The sequence below is a fragment of the Erithacus rubecula genome (assembly GCF_903797595.1).
Source record: "Erithacus rubecula genome assembly, contig: SUPER_33_unloc_1, whole genome shotgun sequence".
NCBI classification, from domain to species: Eukaryota; Metazoa; Chordata; class Aves; order Passeriformes; family Muscicapidae; genus Erithacus; species Erithacus rubecula.
This window is the reverse complement of record NW_027636168.1, coordinates 204230-226694: the sequence shown is the minus strand read 5'-3', so window position 1 is coordinate 226694 and position 22465 is coordinate 204230. Positions and strand designations below refer to the sequence as shown.

General features: G+C 49.3%; 3 protein-coding genes and 4 pseudogenes across 7 annotated transcripts; 4 read left to right on the top strand and 3 right to left on the bottom strand.

Annotated features, from left to right (window-relative positions):
- Nucleotides 1-3783: 3783 nt before the first annotated feature.
- LOC306813913 (uncharacterized protein) lies at nucleotides 3784-4272 on the top strand (the record flags this gene model as incomplete). The annotated part of the gene is made up of 1 exon (XM_079329595.1): nucleotides 3784-4272. One exon carries the CDS (start codon nucleotides 3784-3786, stop codon nucleotides 4270-4272), a length of 489 nt encoding a protein of 162 aa, XP_079185721.1.
- A 1880-nt stretch (nucleotides 4273-6152) lies between these two features.
- LOC306813911 (uncharacterized protein) lies at nucleotides 6153-6701 on the bottom strand (the record flags this gene model as incomplete). Its single annotated transcript, XM_079329593.1, has 1 exon — nucleotides 6153-6701. One exon carries the CDS (start codon nucleotides 6699-6701, stop codon nucleotides 6153-6155), a length of 549 nt encoding a protein of 182 aa, XP_079185719.1.
- Nucleotides 6702-10670: 3969 nt separating this feature from the next.
- Nucleotides 10671-11195, top strand: LOC306813912 (scale keratin-like; the record flags this gene model as incomplete). Its single annotated transcript, XM_079329594.1, has 1 exon — nucleotides 10671-11195. The coding sequence occupies one exon, from the start codon at nucleotides 10671-10673 to the stop codon at nucleotides 11193-11195; it is 525 nt and encodes a 174-aa protein (XP_079185720.1).
- A 3080-nt stretch (nucleotides 11196-14275) lies between these two features.
- Nucleotides 14276-15435, bottom strand: LOC306813920 (feather keratin 4 pseudogene; annotated as a pseudogene). The gene is made up of 2 exons (XR_013777836.1): nucleotides 15070-15435; nucleotides 14276-14695 (listed from the first exon to the last, which is right to left on the bottom strand). The product of XR_013777836.1 is annotated as a feather keratin 4 pseudogene (transcript).
- Nucleotides 15436-16069: 634 nt separating this feature from the next.
- Nucleotides 16070-16479, top strand: LOC306813921 (feather keratin 4 pseudogene; annotated as a pseudogene). Its single transcript has one exon. The product of its transcript is annotated as a feather keratin 4 pseudogene (transcript).
- A 1428-nt stretch (nucleotides 16480-17907) lies between these two features.
- Nucleotides 17908-18812, bottom strand: LOC306813918 (feather keratin 4 pseudogene; annotated as a pseudogene). The gene is made up of 2 exons (XR_013777953.1): nucleotides 18436-18812; nucleotides 17908-18324 (listed from the first exon to the last, which is right to left on the bottom strand). The product of XR_013777953.1 is annotated as a feather keratin 4 pseudogene (transcript).
- Nucleotides 18813-19023: 211 nt separating this feature from the next.
- Nucleotides 19024-20148, top strand: LOC306813917 (feather keratin 4 pseudogene; annotated as a pseudogene). Its single transcript, XR_013777942.1, has 2 exons — nucleotides 19024-19300; nucleotides 19615-20148. The product of XR_013777942.1 is annotated as a feather keratin 4 pseudogene (transcript).
- The last annotated feature ends 2317 nt before the right edge of the window (nucleotides 20149-22465 follow it).

Genomic DNA, 22465 nt, shown 5'->3' with positions numbered 1-22465 from the left:
TTCCCAGGGAGAAATTCCTCCTGTCTCCAACCTGAGCCTCCTGTCAGGGAGTTGTGGAGAGCCTAAAATTTCCCCTGAGCCTCCTTTTGTCCAGGCTGAGCCCCTCCATCTCCCTCAGCTTCTCCTCTTAGGACTAACTGACCCTTAAGCTTTTATCATACAAATACCAAGAACTTCCATGATATAACCCATAAAAATTTGTTGTTGGCCAAATAAACCTTCTGTAAGATTTTGGAAGCTTCTTTGGTAATTTTTCTAATTCCTACTGACAGGAAAGAATGATTTTACCAATCTTGCGGATTTCCAACAGCGAACAAAAATAAAACTAACACAAAATAATCTGATTATTAAGAAGTTTAGAATACTTACGGATGATCCCAACCTTGATGAAAACCAGCAGGAAAGAGAGACTGGAATTTTCTAAGAGAAAATTCCAAGGAAAGAGATCCCTTAGGATGGTGCTTACCTTTCTCACAGAGGTGAATGAAGCGAGGAAGGCGAAGTGAAGAGCCCTGGATTGGGAGAGCTTTTATACCATTCCCAAGATCCTGTGGATCATCTAAGGTGCAATTTGGGGATGTGGATAATTGGGGCAAACCCCAAATGAATGCGACACGTAGGTCCTCAAAGTTCTGCTGACTCTGTGTTTGTTTGCTGGTCCGAAATCTCGTGAAATGTGATGGGTGAGTTTCGTCACAGAGCCAGCCCTCTTTCATCTGGAATGGTGACAAGTCATCCTCATTCCTGTTATCATTCCATTCACAGCCCAGGCGTTCCAGCAGGAATTGTCTCGATGCTCTTTCGGAGCTTCTCTGTCATTAATGGCAAAACCTGTCTGCTCGCTTGGGGTCACTTGCTGCACAGAGTCTTTTTTTCATTTAAAAAACAGCCAAAAATGTGGAGATAAAATTATCTAGAGCAACTTCAGGGTGGTAATCTTTATCATTATCAGTCTCAACTCTTAATGTGAGAACAGTATGGAAGCCAAAGGAAGGCATGGAAAGCATCCCATGTTCCTTAAATGGCTTTTGGAATTATTTTGGAATTATTTGGGTTGGAAAAACCCTCCAAGACCATCGAGTCCAAGCTGTGACTGAACCTCAGCCGAGCTCATTCCCTATTTTCCTGCCCCTTCTTCCCTAGGAGCAGAGCCTGTGGTTGCCCCATCCATGGAATTGTTTTGGATAAAGTATGGCTCATGAAATTCCAGATTTTATTCAGAATGTTTTATTTCTAATTCTTTCTCACTAGGAAAAAACCAGAAGGGGCACAAACCCCCAGTATTCGCCCTTGAACTGATGAACCAAGGACACAAATATCTTGACTGAGGTGTTTGAATGTGAGGTCATTCCATAATTGTGAGGCACCTAAATCCAGCTCCGTGCCTTTAATCTACTGGATCATCTACAGTATTTGCATGGACTGCTCCCTGGAAGCTTGAAAAGATTATTGTCCAAACCCCCCCTGCCCCCCAAAGGCTGAGAACCCCACCTCACCATTTAGAGATCACGTGTGGCTTGGAGTCTGCAATATTAAAATGGCCCATCCATAAACGAGGCAAGAAGGAGCCTTTGCATCACACATTCCAAATTCCTGATGGTTCCCTCATCCCAGAAACTTCCAGCTCAGCCCTTTATGGATTTATTACTTGTGTATCACAGGAGCTTGTGGATTCCTAAGAACCCGAGGCAATAATTCAAAGCACTTCCGTCACATTTTGACTTTTGCACCTGAGGATCCATTTTTCCTAAAAAATCCAAAGTTTCCTCAGGCCTGCTCTATGTTCCCAGGGATAATCTTTGGACCATCAACACCTGGGAAAAGTCTTTTCAGGACCTCCAATCCCACAGTGGCTTTAGATAACTTTATGAATTCATTCGGTGTTTATCTCCTGAACCCAAAAAAGCCTCAGAAAGACAAAGGCTCGTCTCTGTCTCCTCCATGGAACCCTGTGGACTTGGCCAAAATTCAGGATTCTACTGTTTTTCCTGCTCAGGATAAAATTTCGGTGCAATTTTTGATTCCGATAAACCCATGAGCCATTCTCCATCTGTTCAGTTAATACCAAGAGGAGTTGGCTTGGTGATTTCTGATGTAATTCCAAGGAAGTGACAGGAATAACTCCAGGTATTAATTTCCCCCCAAGCCATCACAAGATGAAAGAATTCTCTATAATCTCAGGTGATGTTTAGATCATTACTGCAAACAAATTTGAAAGGCCTCATAAACGCCAATAATGAACCCAACAATTTCATCACCCTGGTGGTTGCATGAGTTTGAAATTGGGGCGGGCAAGAGATGCTGATCTGGTACCTCCAACTGATATAAAAGCTCCTCTGTCTCCTCGCTCCTCCAAACACTTCTCTTGACCTGTTGGAGACTTTGGTAAGTCCGAATATTCTCTGTTGCTCTCGGTGTGCTTTTTATTCTTGGCTTCAACTTGAGTTGATGTCCAACATCCTCCCATTTGGGTGAATCTGTGTGGACTTGGGAAAGATTGAGGACTTTTCTGTCTCTGGGGTGGCGGACAAAATTTTTTGTTGTGTGGAGACCTGTGGAGTTCCTGGTGTCAGGAACATCAGACCTTGGAGTGTGATCTGAGTCTGCCAAGGTGACAGGAGCCCATTCCCTGTGGATCCAGGCTGGGAATGCTGAGACTTTGGAGACCCCAGAGCCCTTCTCAGGATCTGCAGGGGCTCCAGGGACTTTTCCTCAGGAACTGTAGGGACAGGACACAGGGAATGGGGTCAGGGCCATGGAGGAGGAATTTAGGTTGAATATTGGGAAGAAGTATTTCCCTGGGAAAGCGGGAAGGCCCCGGCACTGGGTATTCCATGGATTCTCCATCCCTGTGAGTGTCCAGAGTCAGTTGGGATGGGGCTTGGAGCAGCCTGGAATAGTGGGAGTGCCCCTGCCCATGTCGGGGGGTGGAACTGGATGGGATTTAAGATCTCTTCCAAGCCAGGCAATTCCAAGGTCCTCTGTTTTCATCCTAAATAATCCTGCAAAGAGCAGGGGGTTGAACTTGAGCCTTTTGAGTCGCTTCCACCTTGAGGAAGCCTGTGAGTCTCAGATGTCACTTTGATACATTTAACCAACTTCAAGGTTTGCATAAAAGGTTCGAGGTTTGACAAGGGTGTCACCCCTGCAGCCGTCCACACGTGACAAATTCATTTGTGTTTCCTGCTACTGAAAAATCCTCAGACTCTTCTTCATCTTCTCGCTTTCAAGTTCCTCCTCAAAACTGTTAAGGATTAACAGAACATCATTAGAGATTTGTTCTTTATTGTCTTGTCAGATGATTTTCTGGGAAAACCAGGCACTCACAATCCTATAATCTGTTGTTCCCTTGACTCTCAGCAAAATTGGGATGAGTGGGAAGATGAAGCTACTGTAATTAAGTTCTCTATAAGCTCCATCTCATGCAAACCTGCTGAACCCAAATCCGAGTTTTCCTAATGACTCATCAAATGACCTTGGACAAAGTCACTTTGCTCTCACTTCTTTTTCTTCCCAGTTTTCAGTTTAATGTTGAGAAATAAGTCTTAGTTCTTTGCAGGGTGTTACGAGGGACAAGGTTTTCAGAACATTTCCCACTTCTTCTTGTGTGTGGACACACGTTGGAGAATTTTTGGAGAAAAACACTTTTTGGAAAACGAGAGCGCTGAGGTTACAAAGTGGGGGATACTCAGAACACTCTACTTGTTATTTTAATGTAAACTGCTGAATTTTTTAAGCCCTCATCTTATTTTTCAGCCTCTGTCGACCTCCCATCCCTACAAGATGTCCTGCTACGACCTGTACCCCTCCTCTGCCTGCGGCGTCCTGCGGCCCCAGCCCCTGGCTGACAGCGGCAACGAGCCGTGCGTCCGCCAGTGCCCCGACTCCACCACCGTGATCCAGCCTCCCGCCGTGGTGGTCACCTTCCCCGGGCCCATCCTCAGTTCCTTCCCGCAGGATTCCGTGGTGGGATCGGCTGGAGCTCCCGTCCTTGCAGCCTCTGGAGCTTCCCTGGGTTATGGGGGCTACGGGTCCCTGGGTTATGGGGGATTTGGCTCCCTGGGCTATGGGGGTTATGGATATGGGGGCTATGGGGGTTATGGATCCCTGGGCTATGGGGGTCTCTATGGCTATGGGGGCTATGGGGGTCTGGGCTCCTGTGGGGGGTACCGGGGTCTGTATGGCTCTGGCAGAGCCTTTGGCTCTGGCTATTGCAGCCCCTACTCCTCCTGGTACGGCCGCTACGGCCGCGGCTTCTGGGGATCCTGCTAAACCCTACGGAAATATCCTGGAATAAGGAACAACTGGCAACAGGGAGATCCAGTCCTGGCCCCAGAGGAGATGTTGTGACCACAGCCATCCCACAACTCCTCCTTGATTCATTCACCTTCAGCTTGTTGTCTTCTGGGCTTCTTTTTTCCTATCTGTGTGTGTGTGTATGTAATACGTGGGATAAAGCAATAATTTATATTCTTCTGGAATGCAACTTCACCCTCCAGCTGGAGAAGAGCAACCACGGAAGAAGTCGCCTGTGACTTGATGTTCTTCATTTTCTGCAATGCTTTTCTGTGAATGCTTTTTTTCTCATTAAAATGATTCTGTTCTGCAAAAACAAAACCAAAGAAGTTTTAGTTTTAATTTCTCTGTTTTTTGGCTTGCAACACTTCTTTCTGTATGGGGGGTGGAAATTTATATTCTTACAATAGGCTGAGGTTCAGACTTCGAAATCGCTTGAAATATCCCAGCTGGGGTGAAATCAATCACTGTTCCTTAGTCCAAATTTGGGAGCAGGAATCCTCCTCCTCAACTGCCCTGGGCCACGATAAAAACATTACAGAGTCATGGACTTCTGGAATGTGTTGGATTGAAAGAACCCTTAAGATATTCTCTTTCCACACCCCCACCATGGGCAGGGACACCTCCCATGACACCTGGCATTGGGGCAGGGACCATAAATTCCCTGGAAAACCCGTGTCAGGTTATCCACCCTCACAGGGAAAGATTTATTTCCAATATCCAACCTAAATTTGCCCTCTGCCATTTTGAATTCATTCTCCCTTGTCCTGTCACTCCAGTTCCCAAGGAAAAATCTCTCTCCAGCTTCTCTGTAGATCCTGGAAGGTGGAATCTCACCAGAGCAAAGAAGAAGGGGGGCTTTGCTCACAGGTTAAGATATTTTCTACCTCCTAATTTTTCCAGGTACCATTTCCCCAGGTTCTCACTGTTCCAGTTTTTCTCACTGGTGTGAATAAATCCTTCAAGGAGTTGCTTTTTCTGTCAAAAACCTTCCAACACTTTACCTTTCATGATTATTCAGAAATATTTCAGATTTCAAAGTTTCCCTCTGTGGCCCAGAAAACTTCATTTAAAGATTTCATAGGAAATTGATTTCACTTCCTGCTGAGGTTATTCCTGAGGACAGAGTTTAAACATTTGACTGAGGAAATATTTGAACCTGAAGCCCAAAGAGATGAAAGCTTTATCTTGAAGAAATTCATACTGTTATCTAATCTTCCCTGTCTTTTTTTGGGCAGGGCATTAGTCTCCATAGTTTAGGGACAGGTTGGATTAAGCTCTGAGCAACTTGGGCCAGTGAGAGGTGTTCCTACCCATGGCAAGGCGTGGAATGAGATGAGCTCTAAAATCCCTCCCAACCCAAACCATTCCATGATTCCAGGGTATTTTAGGCTGTTACTGACACCTGCAATGGTGAGGGTTCTCCAAAGGCAAATAACAATGGTGAAAACAGGAGAAAAGAACACCAGAACATGGCAACTTTGATGCAACAAATTTTTAATGAACAGCAAGCAAAGTAATGCATTTGCAGAGTTTCCAAGAAGCAAGAAACTATTCTCCAGCCAGAGGCACATTCACATGGGATTGATTCATGTTCTCTTCCAAATCCCAGCTGTTGATGTGAACAAACAGGGCCCATTTTGAGCCCTTTTGTTCCATATTTGTCTCAGGCTACACAGAAATGGGGCGGGAGAAGCTTTAAGGCAGAAGCTGAAAGCGGAGCATTTCAAAAGGGGCTGAACAGCTACAAATCCATGGTCTTGGGATGGAGTAGCAGTGGTTCCAAGCTCCTTGGCTGTGAAACCATCACATTCCATCTGTTGGCGATGACCTCACTTGGGATTTTTCCCTGGGGTTTAGCAGGAGCCGCAGCTGCCGCGGCTGTAGCGGCTGTAGCGGGAGGACCAAGGGCTGCAATAGCCAGAGCCAAAGGATCTCCCAGAGCCATACAGACCCCGGTACCCCCCACAGGAGCCCAGACCCCCATAGCCCAGGGAGGAGCCCCCATATCCACAGAGACCCCCATAACCCAGGGATCCAAATCCCCCATAGCCCCCATAGCCAAATCCCCCATATCCGCCAGATCCAAATCCCCCATATCCGCCAGATCCAAATCCCCCATATCCGCCAGATCCAAATCCCCCATAGCCCAGGGAGCCGTAGCCCCCATAGCCCAGGGAGCCCCCAGAGGCTGCAAGGACGGGAGCTCCAGCCGATCCCACCACGGAATCCTGCGGGAAGGAGCTGAGGATGGGCCCGGGGAAGGTGACCACCACGGCGGGAGGCTGGATCACGGTGGTGGAGTCGGGGCACTGGCGGACGCACGGCTCGTTGCCGCTGTCAGCCAGGGGCTGGGGCCGCAGGACGCCGGAGCCAGTGGTGGAGCACAGGTCGTAGCAGGACATCTTGTAGGGATTGGAGTTGATCTGTAGGTGTTAATTTATAATAATTTTTAAGTAATAGCGAACTTTTGGCTGTGCAGAAGCAGTCCAAGGACATCGATAATAAACCTGGGAAGTAAATCTATTTCCTATTCCTATTTTTCCTATCAATGTGATCTCCTGACTGCTCTTGACTTCAGTCCAACACAGTCTGCACACTTCTGTTGTATCTTTGAATTTCCAGGATGGATAATTTCTTCAGCATTAAATTACTCTTAGCTGATTATTTCCACTCAGATTTTATCTTTCCTGTTACAAACTCAGCAAAACTCTACCAAACATAGCCACATATGCAGGTTATTCTTTATCTCTTAAAATACAGAGGAGGAATCCTTTGTAGTGCTAAAATAATAAAGTTTGGAGTTCAACACCACTCAATGAACCTCTCTCCTACAAGATCTAGAGATGAAAGAGAAATGAAACACCAAATACCCTACAGAGAGCAGTGGCAGCCTGACCACCAACAGATATCTTCACAGGAAGTTCAGTGTCAAGACGTTTGAGAGAAAAGTGACTTACCTGGCTCACGAAGGCAGAACAGGTGAGAGAAGTGGATGGAAGGACCTGAAGCAGACACCTTTTATAGAGCTCCCTGCTTGCCCAGAGGGCACGGGGCACCTGATGCGCCAGTTCGTAATTAGGTCCCAACCCCAAATTGCAGGACACATAATTCCTCAAAGTGCTGAAATTGTCATTGCTTATTGCTGGTGCTCTTCAAACCCACACATAGCGTGAGCTGCACATTCCGCCTCAGACCTCTATTGTCTCCTGGCTTTATGTGGGGAATTATTTTTTATGATCCCATTGCTTTCCTTAGCGTTAGGGGAGGAAATGAAGCTGACTTGATTTATTTACGAGTCCTTGATAATTGGGATGATTGGAGGACACTCATGGTTTTGCCCAGGTAAAGATACTTGAGTGTGATCAACAGGAGACATGGAGTTTCTTTTATGAAGTCGAATGAGGACTGAGGACAAATAACAGGGGAAAAACATTGGTTCTGCAGGCTCAGCATTTCTCCCTCCACCTACTCAAGGCAAGGCAAATGCAATCAACAGGAGCACCTTTGAATGGATATCATATCAGTTCTTGAGGACTGATTTGGGTTGAAAAAGACCTTAAAGATCATCCAGTGGCACCCCATGACATGGGCAGGGACACCTTGTCCATCCTGGCCTCATTTATCCTGGACTTGGACACTTCCAGGGATGGGGAATCACCTGTGCCAGGGCCTCCCCCTCTCACAGGGAATGATTCCTCCCCAGTATCCCCCGCTAAACCTCCTCTCTCTCAGTTTTAATCCATCCCCTCTTTTCCTGCCGGTTCATCCCGTAGAAGAAGTCTCCATGTTAATTTTTAAATTCTCCTGGTTCTCTTTCAGTCCCTGGAAACTGAGAAACATTTCGCCTGGCAGCCACAATTCTGTGGAAATTGGGTTTTCTGAGTTGTTTCACTGAGCTTTCCTTTCCTTTCTTATGTTTTCTCCTCCTACTTTAACAGGTTACAAACACAAAATTCTGCGTTTTAAATAAAAGTGACAAATATATTTTATTCTTAAGGTCAAAGACAGGAAGGTCAAAGTTACAAATCAAGAGCTGATTATGGGAAAAACCCAAGTGGCCTCAATTTACCCATTTTAATGTGATAATCTCTTGTAATTGTGGGGTGTTTACATCCAGGCACAGGTTTTATATAACTCTGACACAGAAGGAACAAGTCAGTAATGGTTGTTCAGAAGGCTCTCAAAAATCCCTTGGAATGTTCTTGTAAAATTTGACATGACTTTTTTTTTTTTTTTCTTCCCAGGATAATGGCTCAGGAAATCCTCATATGTATCTCTGGGCTTGGAAAAGCTCATAATTCATAAATAATGCATGGTGTGAAGACAACCACGTGGGTGATTATGATAACGATGATAATGATAGAGTAGCACAATTGTGGTGTAAACAAAGAGAGAAACCTCAGCAAATCCAACATTTGCTTTTCCCAGCAGATTCCCACCTTATAATTGCTCCGTGCTGAAAGATGTCGTCAAGGATGGGATTAGCTGCAAGATCCTGTCTAAAAGCAAAAGGCTTTTACTTCCACTACAGCTAAATTTGGGTATCATGGAATGGTTTAAAATTGTTCAAAAACCATCTTGTTTCACATCCTGCCATGGACAGGGACACCTTCCACTGTCCCAGGTTGATCCAAACTGACCTTGAACACTTCCAGAGATGAAGCCAGCTCAATAAAACTTGAATTCAATTATTAATTCAATGTACACTCTGATTATTTTGAGCTTTCCTTTCTAATCCTTAAAATCTTAAGTATCTCTCCCCTTAGAACTAAGTTTGGGTTTATGCTGTAGCTTAAGGGACGGAAAAAACATAAGACTTTTCTGGATATTTGTGTGCCCAGAGCATTCTAAGATTTTTATAATTTCTGTGAATGTCTGAACATAATTTTCTTATAAGACAGGACAAGGATATTTGTGCATGAACAGCTCAGTACATGGTGCCTCTTCAGAAAATTGAAACTTATTCGTGAATCATGTTTTAGGATGAAAGATACACTAATTTCACCCATCAATGTTTCAGATCAAAGGACCTTGCATGACGTGACGCGATAATTGAAATCAAGAATAAACACAAACAGAAAGAGCAACAATTTCATCACTTTGAGGAGCAATCAATACAAAAAAAATGTTCTGTGTCAACTAATGAGCTCCTCTGAGCCCTCAGGCAAGTCTGAACTGTATAAAAGCTGTCTCCACTTGGGGTTCTCTCAAACATCTTCCCTTCACTCGTTCTTCTCAACAACTTGGTAAGTGTGGAGCTGCTCTTTGCTGCTTTTGGAATTGCTCTTTGCTGCTTTTGAAACGATGTTTTTGCTGCCTTTGGAATCTCTCTTTGCTGTTAAATTCATCTGGGGCGCTCTCTTCCATCAGGAGCTCGTGGGCAAAATTTTAGGTGGAGAGATAAACCTTACAAAAGCCTCACAGAAGGCTGCTCTCTGCTTTTGAGGTTCGTGTTCTGTTCCAAACCAAACTGAAAGGTTTTTCTGTCAGAAAATTCTGTTGGATATTGGGTTGCCTTCACCTGTTGTGTCCATTATGGGACAGGTTCAGTGTTTATTCCTACCCTCTGCTTGGTTAAATGGGTGACTGGAAATTGTTGGAAAGTTTAAATCTTCCTGTTCGCAGGGAAATGTTGAATTTAGAGGCAAACCTGCCTTTAGATCCAAATATTACAAATCACCCCAAATGCTTTTAATTCAAGATAAATGGGCATGAGCACCCCCAGAGATCAGGCTTGGAGCAGGACACAGAGAATAATTGAGAATTGTTCGAAACACTCTGTAAGAGATTTATTTAAGATTAAAAGGGATCCTGGAGGAAATTTAAGGAGCTGAAATGTGAAGTGCTGGGTTTTTTCCAAGTAAACGAGGGCAAGAAGTTTGGTGTGAGAATTTTTCAAAAGAGTTCAGAGCTCAAAATCTAAATGCCGGGGAGTTAAGCTCATTGTAGGGATCTCAAAGCCCTGATTCAATGTTTGGAAATTTGGGACAATCGTCTCTGCAATTTCCTTGTAATGGTCTCATCCAAGAAGCTCCATCTGAACAGACAATGAGTTATAATCCCTGTTTTGACAAGGATCAGCACAAAGAAGATCAGTGGGAATGAAGAGCCAGAGTCATGAAATCCTGAGTAACAACGCACTCGACTCTTGGAGCAAAGCCCCACTCATTGTTGATCCCCTGACTCACCAAAATGCTCCAGAAAATCATTTGGGCTGTTCTCATTCAATTTTCATCTTTAAGAGACGTGGGGAAATTCCGGTGCTTCAAAGCGCTCCTGTCTGGGGAAAGGCAGCCAACTCCAGAGCTCTTTTCTGGAGGTGAATAATATCTTGTACTTGCTCTTGTAGATCAACCTCCAATCCCTACAAGATGTCCTGCTACGACCTGTGCTCCACCGCTGGCTCCGGCGTCCTGCGGCCCCAGCCCCTGGCTGACAGCGGCAACGAGCCGTGCGTCCGCCAGTGCCCCGACTCCACCACCGTGATCCAGCCTCCCGCCGTGGTGGTCACCTTCCCCGGGCCCATCCTCAGCTCCTTCCCGCAGGATTCCGTGGTGGGATCGGCTGGAGCTCCCGTCCTTGCAGCCTCTGGGGGCTCCCTGGGCTATGGGGGCTACGGGTCCCTGGGCTATGGGGGATTTGGATCTGGCGGATATGGGGGATTTGGATCTGGCGGATATGGGGGATTTGGCTATGGGGGCTATGGGGGATTTGGATCCCTGGGCTATGGGGGTCTCTGTGGATATGGGGGCTCCTCCCTGGGCTATGGGGGTCTGGGCTCCTGTGGGGGGTACCGGGGTCTGTATGGCTCTGGGAGATCCTTTGGCTCTGGCTATTGCAGCCCTTGGTCCTCCCGCTACAGCCGCTACGGCCGCGGCAGCTGCGGCTCCTGCTAAACCCCAGGGGAAAATCCCTCGACTCGGCAAATGGCACAGTTGGATCCTCTCCTGAGCTCCTGAGGAAGGAGCACAGCATCAGACTTCACTTCTGACCGTGGAGCCAAAACCCCTCTAGAAATTCTCCTTTTTGTTTCCTCCTCCCTTTGTTCGGTTTCCTCTTCCCTGTCCCTTCCAGTGGCCAAATGTGTGGCTCCACTATCCCCTGGCTTCTCCCGGACACTGCTGCCTCCTGCCACAGGGTTGAGGAAGCAGCTTTCCTGAGGGACAAACTGCCTGTCTTTGCCTCACGTGTCCTCATCCAGTGGGGCCTTCCCTGCCCTTGCAATAAAAAAATCCTGCATCCAACACCTGCCTTTGTTTTTTCCTGTTAAGCCCCATTGTGGCATATGGGGCTCCCTTTCCTCCCCATCAGAACCAGGCTGAGATGCTTTGGCAGCTGAGAGTTCTCTTTCACTAATTATTACAAATTATTCCAGTTATCAGACTTCCAGAAGTTATTCCAATTATTTCCATCCCGTTTGGCACTGTAACATGGGACAATCACATCCCCAAGGCAGCCAGAGCTCAAGGACAACACTCTCAGGCACAGGGTGGGATTCTTGGGGTGCCTGTGCAAGTCCAGGGTATAGACTCATTCCCTGCATGGCCCTTCCAACCCAGGATATTCCATGGTTCTCTTTTTTAAGTTGTTAATTTAGTGCTGGAATTCCTTTTAATTTTACATCTTCCAGGCAATGTATTAGAAATCATCCAACTGCCTTCAAAGACAAAGCTAAAAAATACTGCCTGAAGTTCTGGTAAAGCATGTTCTGTGAAGGAATGATAGGAGGAAGATGAACAAAGGGAAACAATTTTTGAGATTGGTATCTGATGAGCAAAGATGAGGCACTACCTTCTCTTTTTTCGTTAATCATTGCCATGATAAAGTTGCCTCAGGGAAGGTTTGGCTGAACCTGTCAGCAGGTGAGGTAAAAAGAACATGAACTGATGCATTAGAGAGGATTTACCTCTTCCTTCACCTAGGACTCTTTCAAAGAAAATGTCTTGATCAGTGTCAAAGAACAGCAAATCTTATTTTCACTGGTAATTTCAATATTCTTCCTCGTGTGGGACAGTATCTGTCAGATGGCCACAAGTAATAAATAGAAATGGAAATTAGTGCATGGTACCTGTGAGTACTGCTTTTATTTTCAGAAAACAAGACTTCATTTTTATGGGCAAACAAACATTTATCTGAGAATATATTGATTTTAAAAACCACAGAATTGTGTAGGTTGGAAAAGATTTTTGAGACGATCCAGGCTGTGCCTGATGCCCACCTGGTCACCCAGGCCAACATCCAGAAATTCCCTGGACATCTCAAGGGATGGGAATTCCAAACCTTCCTGAGCCCCTTTTTGAGGCCTTACCACCCTTTCCAGGAGGATCTTTTGCATCTCCAAAATCTCTCCCCTGACAGGTTCTTGTCTCTCTCCCTGCTCCATCCTCCTTGTCTCTTCTTTCCTCTCACCCAGGGCAGTTTTGGGACATCTTTACAAAACGCTGATGCCTTTCCCTCTTTTCTCTTCTGATCTTTGCTTCCACCCTCAGCCTCCAAGAGGTGCTGGGTGAAAATCATGAGCCCAGCTGAATGCTTGAGCTGCGACTGCCAAATTTCACAGCTCTCAGCGAGGCAGTGCCAGGCAGGTACCAGTCTAATTAGGTGTTGTGTCAGACAAGTGCTCTGCCCAAGATAACACCCCTGGAGAGAGCCAGTAACACCAAGGGAACAACAATTACACAGCTTTAATTTGGGCTGGATGCCTGCTCTGAGTGATCTCATGTCTGATTGCAAAATCCAGCTAAGGGCTGACCTTTGTCTCGGTGTCTATGGGGTGGAGGGAGTTTCCTCCATTCCTTACTCTAGGATCCGTCCCCAAAAAACCTCTAATTATTCATTTGCGTTCCTGGCATTGGCACATCTTTTGGGAGCCCTGATAACAGAAAGCTGAGTGGCACTGAGCAGGAGGGAATGAGAGTATCTGACTGGAAAAACGAGGTGGCTGAGCTGCTGGGAGCAGCAGGAATGGAGTGACCATCATGGGATGGGGCAGAGCCGGGTTCCTGCTGACTATGGGGAAAGGAGTGGCACAATGGCAAGGAAACTTTCCTGTCCCACCTTCCAGGAGCCACCTCAGAATCATAGGAATGAGGAAAACATCACCAACATCACCACCCCAAGACCAATCCCCACGTTGCCAACCAGCCCAGAGTGCTGAGGGTCACATCCAGTTGAACCATTTGAGCCAAGACCTCTGGTTCCAATGACCTCTGCTTGAGTCCCCACAGCTCTTGCACTCACAGTAACACAAGGATTCCTTTCTGACTCAAGCCCAGGTTTTCCAAACAGAGCCTCAGACCCCTGGATCCTTTAAATTATTTAATCATGGTGCAAAAACAGAGTAACAACAAAAGATGGTGCTGCCAAGGAGGGACAAACAAAGGGATTATATACCCTCAAAGCCTGGGGACATCAGCTCCTGCTGTGACTGTGGGAGTCCAGTCAAGTGGCAGGGCCAGAGGTCCCTGTGCCCTTTAAATGCTCTGAAGTAAATAACCTGAAAATGCAAAATATCAGAGTGTCGTGGTAATATAAACTGAACCTTTAACCAATGGAAAGAGCACACCCAATTCCCTTTCACTGCAAACAAGTCCCTGCGTGTCTCACAGACAGGGTGAATCCAGGAAAAGTGAATGGAACAAATCCTGACTAAACCAAAATGTAGAAAATGAAGTGATACAAACAAAACATAAATCATCATAACTCTCGAAAGAGGAAAAAGAGCAAGTCATGCCCTGCTGAAAAACAGAGTGATCAGAATCTACCCTCCAGCTGTAGAGGTAACAGAACTCCAGAAAAACAGACAGAGACACAAGAACTGGATGCAGGAAAACTTTATTGTTCCAAGAAGGGCAGGAGGGACCAGGAGAGGGATAGTGGGCAGGCCCCAGGCAAGGCGGGCACTGGGGCAGCTTGAGCCGAGCTCAACTGCTCCATGCTGGGCTAAGGTGACTGTGGGACATTGGGCTGGGCTGTGGTGGCTCTAGCAGGGTCCGCAGGTGTCCCAGAACTTCTTGCTGTAGCGGGGCAGGGCGCAGGGGCTGTAGGCAGGAGCAGGGCAGGCTCTGCCAAAGGTGCAGAGGCCTCCCGTGGCCTGGGTGGCGCCGGCGCCGTAGAGGCCGCCCAGCCCCAGGGAGCCGCCAAAGGCCGGGGCTCCGGTGGATCCCACCACGGCTTGCTGGGGGAAGGAGCTGAGGATGGGCCCGGGGAAGGTGACCACAACTGGTGGTGGCTGGATCAAGGCCGAGGAGTCGGGGCACTGGCGGGCGCACAGCTCGTTGCAGCTCTCAGCGATGGGCTGGGGCACGGCCACGCCGGTTCTGGGGGCGCACAGCTCAGAGCTGCTCCTGGGTGGGCACAGATCGTAGCAGGACATCTTGTTGTGTGAGAGGTGAGGCTGAAAGAAAAGGCAGAAAAAGAGGTGTTAGAAGAGCCATGGGGCTGTCACCATTAAGTAGTGCCCTGTTCCCTGCCCTGCCACAGACCCTGATTAGGCAAAGCCACACAGCCTTGCCCACACTGTCCAGCACTGGCAGTGTGCCCACCAGCCCCCTCAGAGCCCCAATCCCCCCATCCCCAGAGCTCACAAACCCTGCCCAAATCCCTGTGCCGAGCCTGGCTCTGTCTGTCCCAGCCAAGGGGCTCCTTCCTTGCTCTCCTAAGCAGGCTGAGCCAGGCCTGGACAAGCCAGGCCAGCATGGCTGCTGCCCCGCCAGCTCTGGTGGCCACAGAGAGCCCCTGGACACGCAGGCAGATCTCTGCAGGACCCACCTGTCCTTGGGCTGAGCAGAGCAAGGCTGCAGCAGTGGATGCAGCCCTGGGCCAGCACAGGGCTTTTATGGGTGGCCACAGAGGTGGAGCAGGAGCTGCCCATGCAGAGGCCACGTGTGTGGGGGCAAGGCCTGACTTCAGCCCTGCTACCACAGGGCTATTCTGCTGACTCCTGCCTTTCCTGGCCAGCCCCAAGATGCACCATCAGCCCCTGCAATTATCCCGCTGGGACACAGCCAGTGACACCTCTTGGCCCACAGCAGCCCCAGCAGGTACCTACCATGTGCCATCCACTGTCCCTGATGGGCACAGGGCAGAGCTGGCCCAGGGCCCAGTCAAAGGAAGCTCCTGTGGGACCCTGCATGCTCAGCACCATGATGCACTGACCAGTCCAGCAGAGCTGGGCTCCATCTGTCCCCCAGGCACGGCTAGGGAGCTGTGTGACACAGGGGACAAAGAGGACTCATGCCAGGCCTGACATACACAAGGATCAGAAATCCCCTCTAAAAGCACAACACTGATTAGAGTTCTTTCAGCCCAGCCTAGAGACCTTCCAAGCCCTCACATGTGACCCTGGAGCCAAATTCCTGGGTGCCATCCTGGCTATCAAGTATCTGACGTGGCAGGAAGGACAAGATGGCTTGGGCAGCGGGAGGTGCTGGAGTGGCACCTGGGGGATGCTGACTCAGGGAGGGGCAGGGGCTGCACAGCCCTGGTGTCAGCAGCAGCAGCAGCAGGGAGTGTCCCCTGTGCAGATTGGCCCAGCTGGTGCTGAGCAATGCTGGGGCTGCTATAAAAGCCCAGCCTGGGCCAGACTGGGCCAAGCACTGGCCTGGCCACCTTCTCCTCCTCCTCAGGGACAAGGGTAAGTGTGCGAGTGCCTCTGCTCACTGCCCCTGTGGTGGCTCCAGCCCCGGCCCCTGTGGCTCGGGCGCTGCCTCTGCCACTCTCCTGCCATGGCTGCCTTCTCTTGCAGAGCACCCTCGGATCCCTTGCCAAGATGTCCTGCTATGATCTGTGCCCACCCAGGAGCAGCTCTGAGCTGTGCGCCCCCAGAACCGGCGTGGCCGTGCCCCAGCCCATCGCTGAGAGCTGCAACGAGCTGTGCGCCCGCCAGTGCCCCGACTCCTCGGCCTTGATCCAGCCACCACCAGTTGTGGTCACCTTCCCCGGGCCCATCCTCAGCTCCTTCCCCCAGCAAGCCGTGGTGGGATCCACCGGAGCCCCGGCCTTTGGCGGCTCCCTGGGGCTGGGCGGCCTCTACGGCGCCGGCGCCACCCAGGCCACGGGAGGCCTCTGCACCTTTGGCAGAGCCTGCCCTGCTCCTGCCTACAGCCCCTGCGCCCTGCCCCGCTACAGCAAGAAGTTCTGGGACACCTGTGGGCCCTGCTAGAGCCACCACAGCCAGCATGGAGCAGTTGATCACGGCTCAAGCTGCCTTGGCCTCCTGCAGGCTGTGTCACCCAGTCTGCCTGGGGCCTCCCTAGCATCTCTCTTCCAGCCTCTCATACCCTTCTTGGAACAATAAAGTTTTTCTGCATGTAATTCCTGTCTCTTTGCTTCCTTTTCCTAAATAATGAAAACTCCAGGGATGGGGCTTTCCAAGAATGGGAGGGGAAATGGTGGTTCTGGGAGAACTGTAAATTGAAGCAGAAGGAAATGGTAAAATTGTAGAAGGAAGGGGACAATGGAGGTTAAAGTGCAGAAGAAAATGTAATCAAAGGGAAAATGGGAGGATATGAAGGAGAGCAAAGTGAATGAGTCAGGGAAGGAGGAGAAGGAGAAGGAGAAGGAGAAGGAGAAGGAGAAGGAGAAGGAGAAGGAGAAGGAGAAGGAGAAGGAGAAGGAGAAGGAGAAGGAGAAGGAGAAGGAGAAGGAGAAGGAGAAGGAGAAGGAGAAGGAGAAGGAGAAGGAGAAGGAGAAGGAGAAGGAGAAGGAGAAGGAGAAGGAGAAGGAGAAGGAGAAGGAGAAGGAGAAGGAGAAGGAGAAGGAGAAGGAGAAGGAGCTCCAAGCACTTGGCCTGAAGACAGACAGATCCCTTGGCTGCCAGACATGAAACCAGAACCTTTTATAGACTTGCAGCCATGTTGGCAATGAGTGGGGCTGGCCCCAGAGCTGGGAGCCATCCAGAGGTAAAGGCTACCAGAACTCCAGGCCCTCTGTGCCACCATGGCTGTGCTAAAGGTCCAGGGACAGAAACCAGACAGACACTTCACATTCACTGTGCCCTGTACATTAAATATCATTGTCATCAATTTCTTCTCTTTCCTTTTCTATGTCTTAGTCTTTCTTCTTTATCGTTCTCATTTCTCATTTGTTATCTTCTCTTTCCTCTTCTTCTTCTCTTTCATCTTGTCCTTCTTGTTCTCCTTCCTCGTCTTATCCACATTCTCCTCTTTCCTCTTTTCCTCATTCTCTTCAGCCTATTTCTCCTCCTCGATCTCCTTCTCCTCCTCACCAAAAATCTTCCCAACATTCTCTATCTTTTGATACAGTTTCCATTTCGATTTCATTTATTTTCTGCATAAGCCTCCTCTCTCCCATTCCCTCTTCTGTTTTATTTCCCCTTTCTCCTTCAATTTTCCATTCTGACTGGCCCTGCATCACTATTTCCCCTCCGACTCTTGCAACTCTTACATACCCCTGGACTTTGAGATATGGGAAAAGATGGCAAAGAGACAAGAATTAGATGCAGAAAAACTTTATTGTTCCAAGAAGGGCAGGAGAGGCTGGAAGAGAGATGCTAGGAAGGCCCCAGGCATGCCGGGTGTCACAGCCTGCAGGAGGCCAGGGCAGATTGAGCCGTGATCAACTTCTCCATGCTGGGCTGTGGAGGCTCTAGCAGGGCCCACAGGTGTCCCAGAACTTCTTGCTGTAGCGGGGCAGGGCGCAGGGGCTGTAGGCAGGAGCAGGGCAGGCTCTGCCAAAGGTGCAGAGGCCTCCCGTGGCCTGGGTGGCGCCGGCGCCGTAGAGGCCGCCCAGCCCCAGGGAGCCGCCAAAGGCCGGGGCTCCGGTGGATCCCACCACGGCTTGCTGGGGGAAGGAGCTGAGGATGGGCCCGGGGAAGGTGACCACAACTGGTGGTGGCTGGATCAAGGCCGAGGAGTCGGGGCACTGGCGGGCGCACAGCTCGTTGCAGCTCTCAGCGATGGGCTGGGGCACGGCCACGCCGGTTCTGGGGGCGCACAGCTCAGAGCTGCTCCTGGGTGGGCACAGATCGTAGCAGGACATCTTGGCGAGGGATCCGAGGGTGCTCTGCAAGAGAAGGCAGCCATGGCAGGAGAGTGGCAGAGGCAGCGCCCGAGCCACAGGGGCCGGGGCTGGAGCCACCACAGGGGCAGTGAGCAGAGGCACTCGCACACTTACCCTTGTCCCTGAGGAGGAGGAGAAGGTGGCCAGGCCAGTGCTTGGCCCAGTCTGGCCCAGGCTGGGCTTTTATAGCAGCCCCAGCATTGCTCAGCACCAGCTGGGCCAATCTGCACAGGGGACACTCCCTGCTGCTGCTGCTGCTGACACCAGGGCTGTGCAGCCCCTGCCCCTCCCTGAGTCAGCATCCCCCAGGTGCCACCCCAGCACCTCCCGCTGCCCAAGCCATCTTGTCCTTCCTGCCACGTCAGATACTTGATAGCCAGGATGGCACCCAGGAATTTGGCTCCAGGGTCACATGTGAGGGCTTGGAAGGTCTCTAGGCTGGGCTGAAAGAACTCTAATCAGTGTTGTGCTTTTAGAGGGGATTTCTGATCCTTGTGTATGTCAGGCCTGGCATGAGTCCTCTTTGTCCCCTGTGTCACACAGGTCCCTAGCCGTGCCTGGGGGACAGATGGAGCCCAGCTCTGCTGGACTGGTCAGTGCATCATGGTGCTGAACAGGCAGGGTCCCACAGGAGCTTCCTTTGACTGGGCCCTGGGCCAGCTGCACCCTGTGCCCATCAGGGACAATGGATGGCACATGGTAGGTACCTGCTGGGGCTGCTGTGGGCCAAGAGGTGTCACTGGCTGTGTCCCAGCGGGATAATTGCAGGGGCTGATGGTGCATCTTGGGGCTGGCCAGGAAAGGCAGGAGTCAGCAGAATAGCCCTGTGGTAGCAGGGCTGAAGTCAGGCCTTGCCCCCACACACGTGGCCCCTGCATGGGCAGCTCCTGCTCCACCTCTGTGGCCACCCATAAAAGCCCTGTGCTGGCCCAGGGCTGCATCCACTGCTGCAGCCTTGCTCTGCTCATCCCAAGGACAGGTGGGTCCTGCAGAGATCTGCCTGCGTGTCCAGGGGCTGCCCAGGGCCCTCTGTGGCCACCAGAGATGCTGGTGCAGTGGCCATGCTGGCACCAGCCTGGCTTGGCCAGGAGAGCAAGGAAGGAGCCCCTTGGCTGGGACAGACAGAGCCAAGCTGGGCCCAGGGAATCAGGCAGGTCTTGTGAGCTCTGGGGTGTGGGGCTCAGGGCTCTGAGGGGGCTGCAGGACACAAGGCCAGTGCTGGGCAGTGTGGGCGAGGCATTGCTGAATGGGGAGAACCCCATGGCTCTTCTAACGCCTGTTTTTCTGTTTCAGCCTCATCTCTCACACACCAAGATGTCCTGCTACGATCTGTGCCCACCCAGGAGCAGCTCTGAGCTGTGCGCCCCCAGAACCGGCGTGGCCGTGCCCCAGCCCATCGCTGAGAGCTGCAACGAGCTGTGCGCCCGCCAGTGCCCCGACTCCTCGGCCTTGATCCAGCCACCACCAGTTGTGGTCACCTTCCCCGGGCCCATCCTCAGCTCCTTCCCCCAGCAAGCCATGGTGGGATCCACCGGAGCCCCGGCCTTTGGCGGCTTCCTGGGGCTGGGCGGCCTCTACGGCGCCGGCGCCACCCAGGCCACGGGAGGCCTCTGCACCTTTGGCAGAGCCTGCCCTGCTCCTGCCTACAGCCCCTGCGCCCTGCCCCGCTACAGCAAGAAGTTCTGGGACACCTGCGGGCCCTGCTAGACTCAAATGCAATGCCTTTATTACCTGTTGTCAGTGGAAAAGTCTAGAATTTGGTCATCCCAATTGTTGCCGCCATAACTCTCTACTTCAAGCCTTTTCCTACACTTAGTATTTTACTTATTCTGCAGTTTTTTGTTTTCTTTTGTAAATTTATTGTGCATAACTATTTCACTTTTTTTTCTTTATCTTTGATCTTTATTGTTTTTGTCATTTATATAAACCTCATGTCCTATTTGCCTTTGTTTGCCTCTGCTTGTTGACAACTGTGCAAGTTAAAAATTTTAGCTTTATTTTTTTGATTCTTTTTGTATCTCTGTTCTCTCCATGCTTTCCTTCATACTGTGAGTGTGATTCGAAGTTGTTCCTTCAATAAATCTTTTTTGCATAAAATTTTTATGTTGCTTTTGTTCCTTTTTATTTTTAATTATGCTAAGCATTCACTTGTGGTCTTACCTGCTCATAACAGAACTGTTCAACTTGACCATGTCTGGTTGCTCAAATCTCTGGAGAGCCACTGGAAAGGGCCTGGGATTGCTGGAGCCACTCTGGGAGGAGCAGCCTGCTCTGGATGACACAAAAGGGAAAGTAACAGCAGGGCAGGGCCCTGGCTGGCCAAACCCAGCGGCTATGAAGGATCTGATCAGGGCTCAGGCTCCTGGCAGCTCCTCTGTTACTCACCCTGGGATATGCAAGGTTCATTAAAACAACAAAACAGGGAGCAGAGAATATTACTTAATGCTCTCATGGCCCTTGTTCCTCATAGGCTCAAGAAAATCTGCACTTAGAGGGGCTTTTTCCTCACAGGAACCCTCCCCAAATAAATTTTGTAGTTCAGAGAGTGCTGAAATTGTGGTGTTTTTAATACAAAGTGGAGAGACGCTATCATAGAATAGCATAATGGTTTGGGTGGGATCTTAAAATCATCTTGTTCCACACCCTGTCATGGGCAGGAACATTCCCACCACCTCAGGTTGATAAAATTCCTGTCTAGGTTGGCCTTGGACCTGCCAGGGATGGGGAATGCATGGAATAATCCCTGCCCTACACTCACAGGGAGGAATTCCTTCCCAAAACTCCATCTAAAGCTCCTCTCTGTCAGTCTGAACCCAATCCCCATTGCCCTGGCTCTCCATCCCTTGGGAATTGTCTCTCCCTGTGTTCCTTGGAGCCCCTGCAGCTCCTGCCAGGCCACAGAGAGGTCACCCCTAAACTTCTGGAGGCTGAACAATGCCAGCTGTCCCAGCCTTTCCTCCATCCCATCCTGGAGCCTCCTCTGGGCTCTCTCCAGCAGCTCCAGCTCCTCCCCAGGCTGGGGCAGCTCTGCAGGTGGGGTCTCACCTGAGCAGGCAGAATCCCCCTTCCCCTGCTGCCCACGGGGATTTTGGTGCAGCCCAGGAGAAGCGGAGGGGTTGGATTTGAAAGGAGTTTGAGCCAAGGGTGAGGCACAATTTCCTCTGACTGTCAGATTTATGTAAAATATAAATCAAGGCATAGAAATTCCTCCCCACGCTGGGAGATGTGGGGACCACTCAACCTCTTTCTGTACTTGGAGAATCTTTTTTGTTTTTCCTTCCCTTGCAGTGAATACAAGGAAATTTGTTGGGGCAACAAGCAAAACACAAAGCTAAGCCCAAATCCTTTATCACCTGCAGAGAAAATGAAAATATTGGGGTGAACCTGGACCACAACCAATCTTTAGTGTAGGAATTGAGAGCAGATATTTAACCTTTGGGGAATTTTTCAGGAATGACAAGAAGGGTGTGCAAAATGCACTGGATAGAGGTGAAAACCTAAAAGTTGTGCTCTTAAAAATCACATTAAAAAAGTAAGTAATCACAAATATTTATTTTTTATAAAAAGTATAGTTTGAAATGAGACAACTACAGCAAAGGTGGGATCTTAGAGTCACAGAGTATTCAACTGCAGATATGGATTTTTTTTTTTTTAAGAAAGAAAAGAAGAGCTGCATTACTTATTAACCCTTGACTTCCAATGGCACAAATAGTGATTTAATTAAAGTAATGGCAGGCACCACCTTGTTTCCTGCACATTCAAGTAGTTGGGATTGTGTAAGAGTGAAATGTCTAAATCACTCATGTCATACAACACCGAACATTAGCTGGGTTGAGCAGCAGATAATGAATGTTTGTGAAATCATTACAAAGTATTTTTCTCAAGAAGGGCCAGAACATTGTTGATAAGAGATTACACCCACGACAATAAAGAAAAACTTTGATCTGCCTCTTTGATTTTTCCTCAAATTGGGAATCACAGGATTCGATATGGGAACATTAAGCACCGCCAACGCTTTTAAAACTGAATTTCATTTCTCACTAAAACTTCTTTAGTTAAACAAAGTGATTTTATTCAGGATTGTTTCCAAATCTTCCTCTCAATAGAAAACTATTGGGGAATTGCTGAGTGTCCTGGATGATCT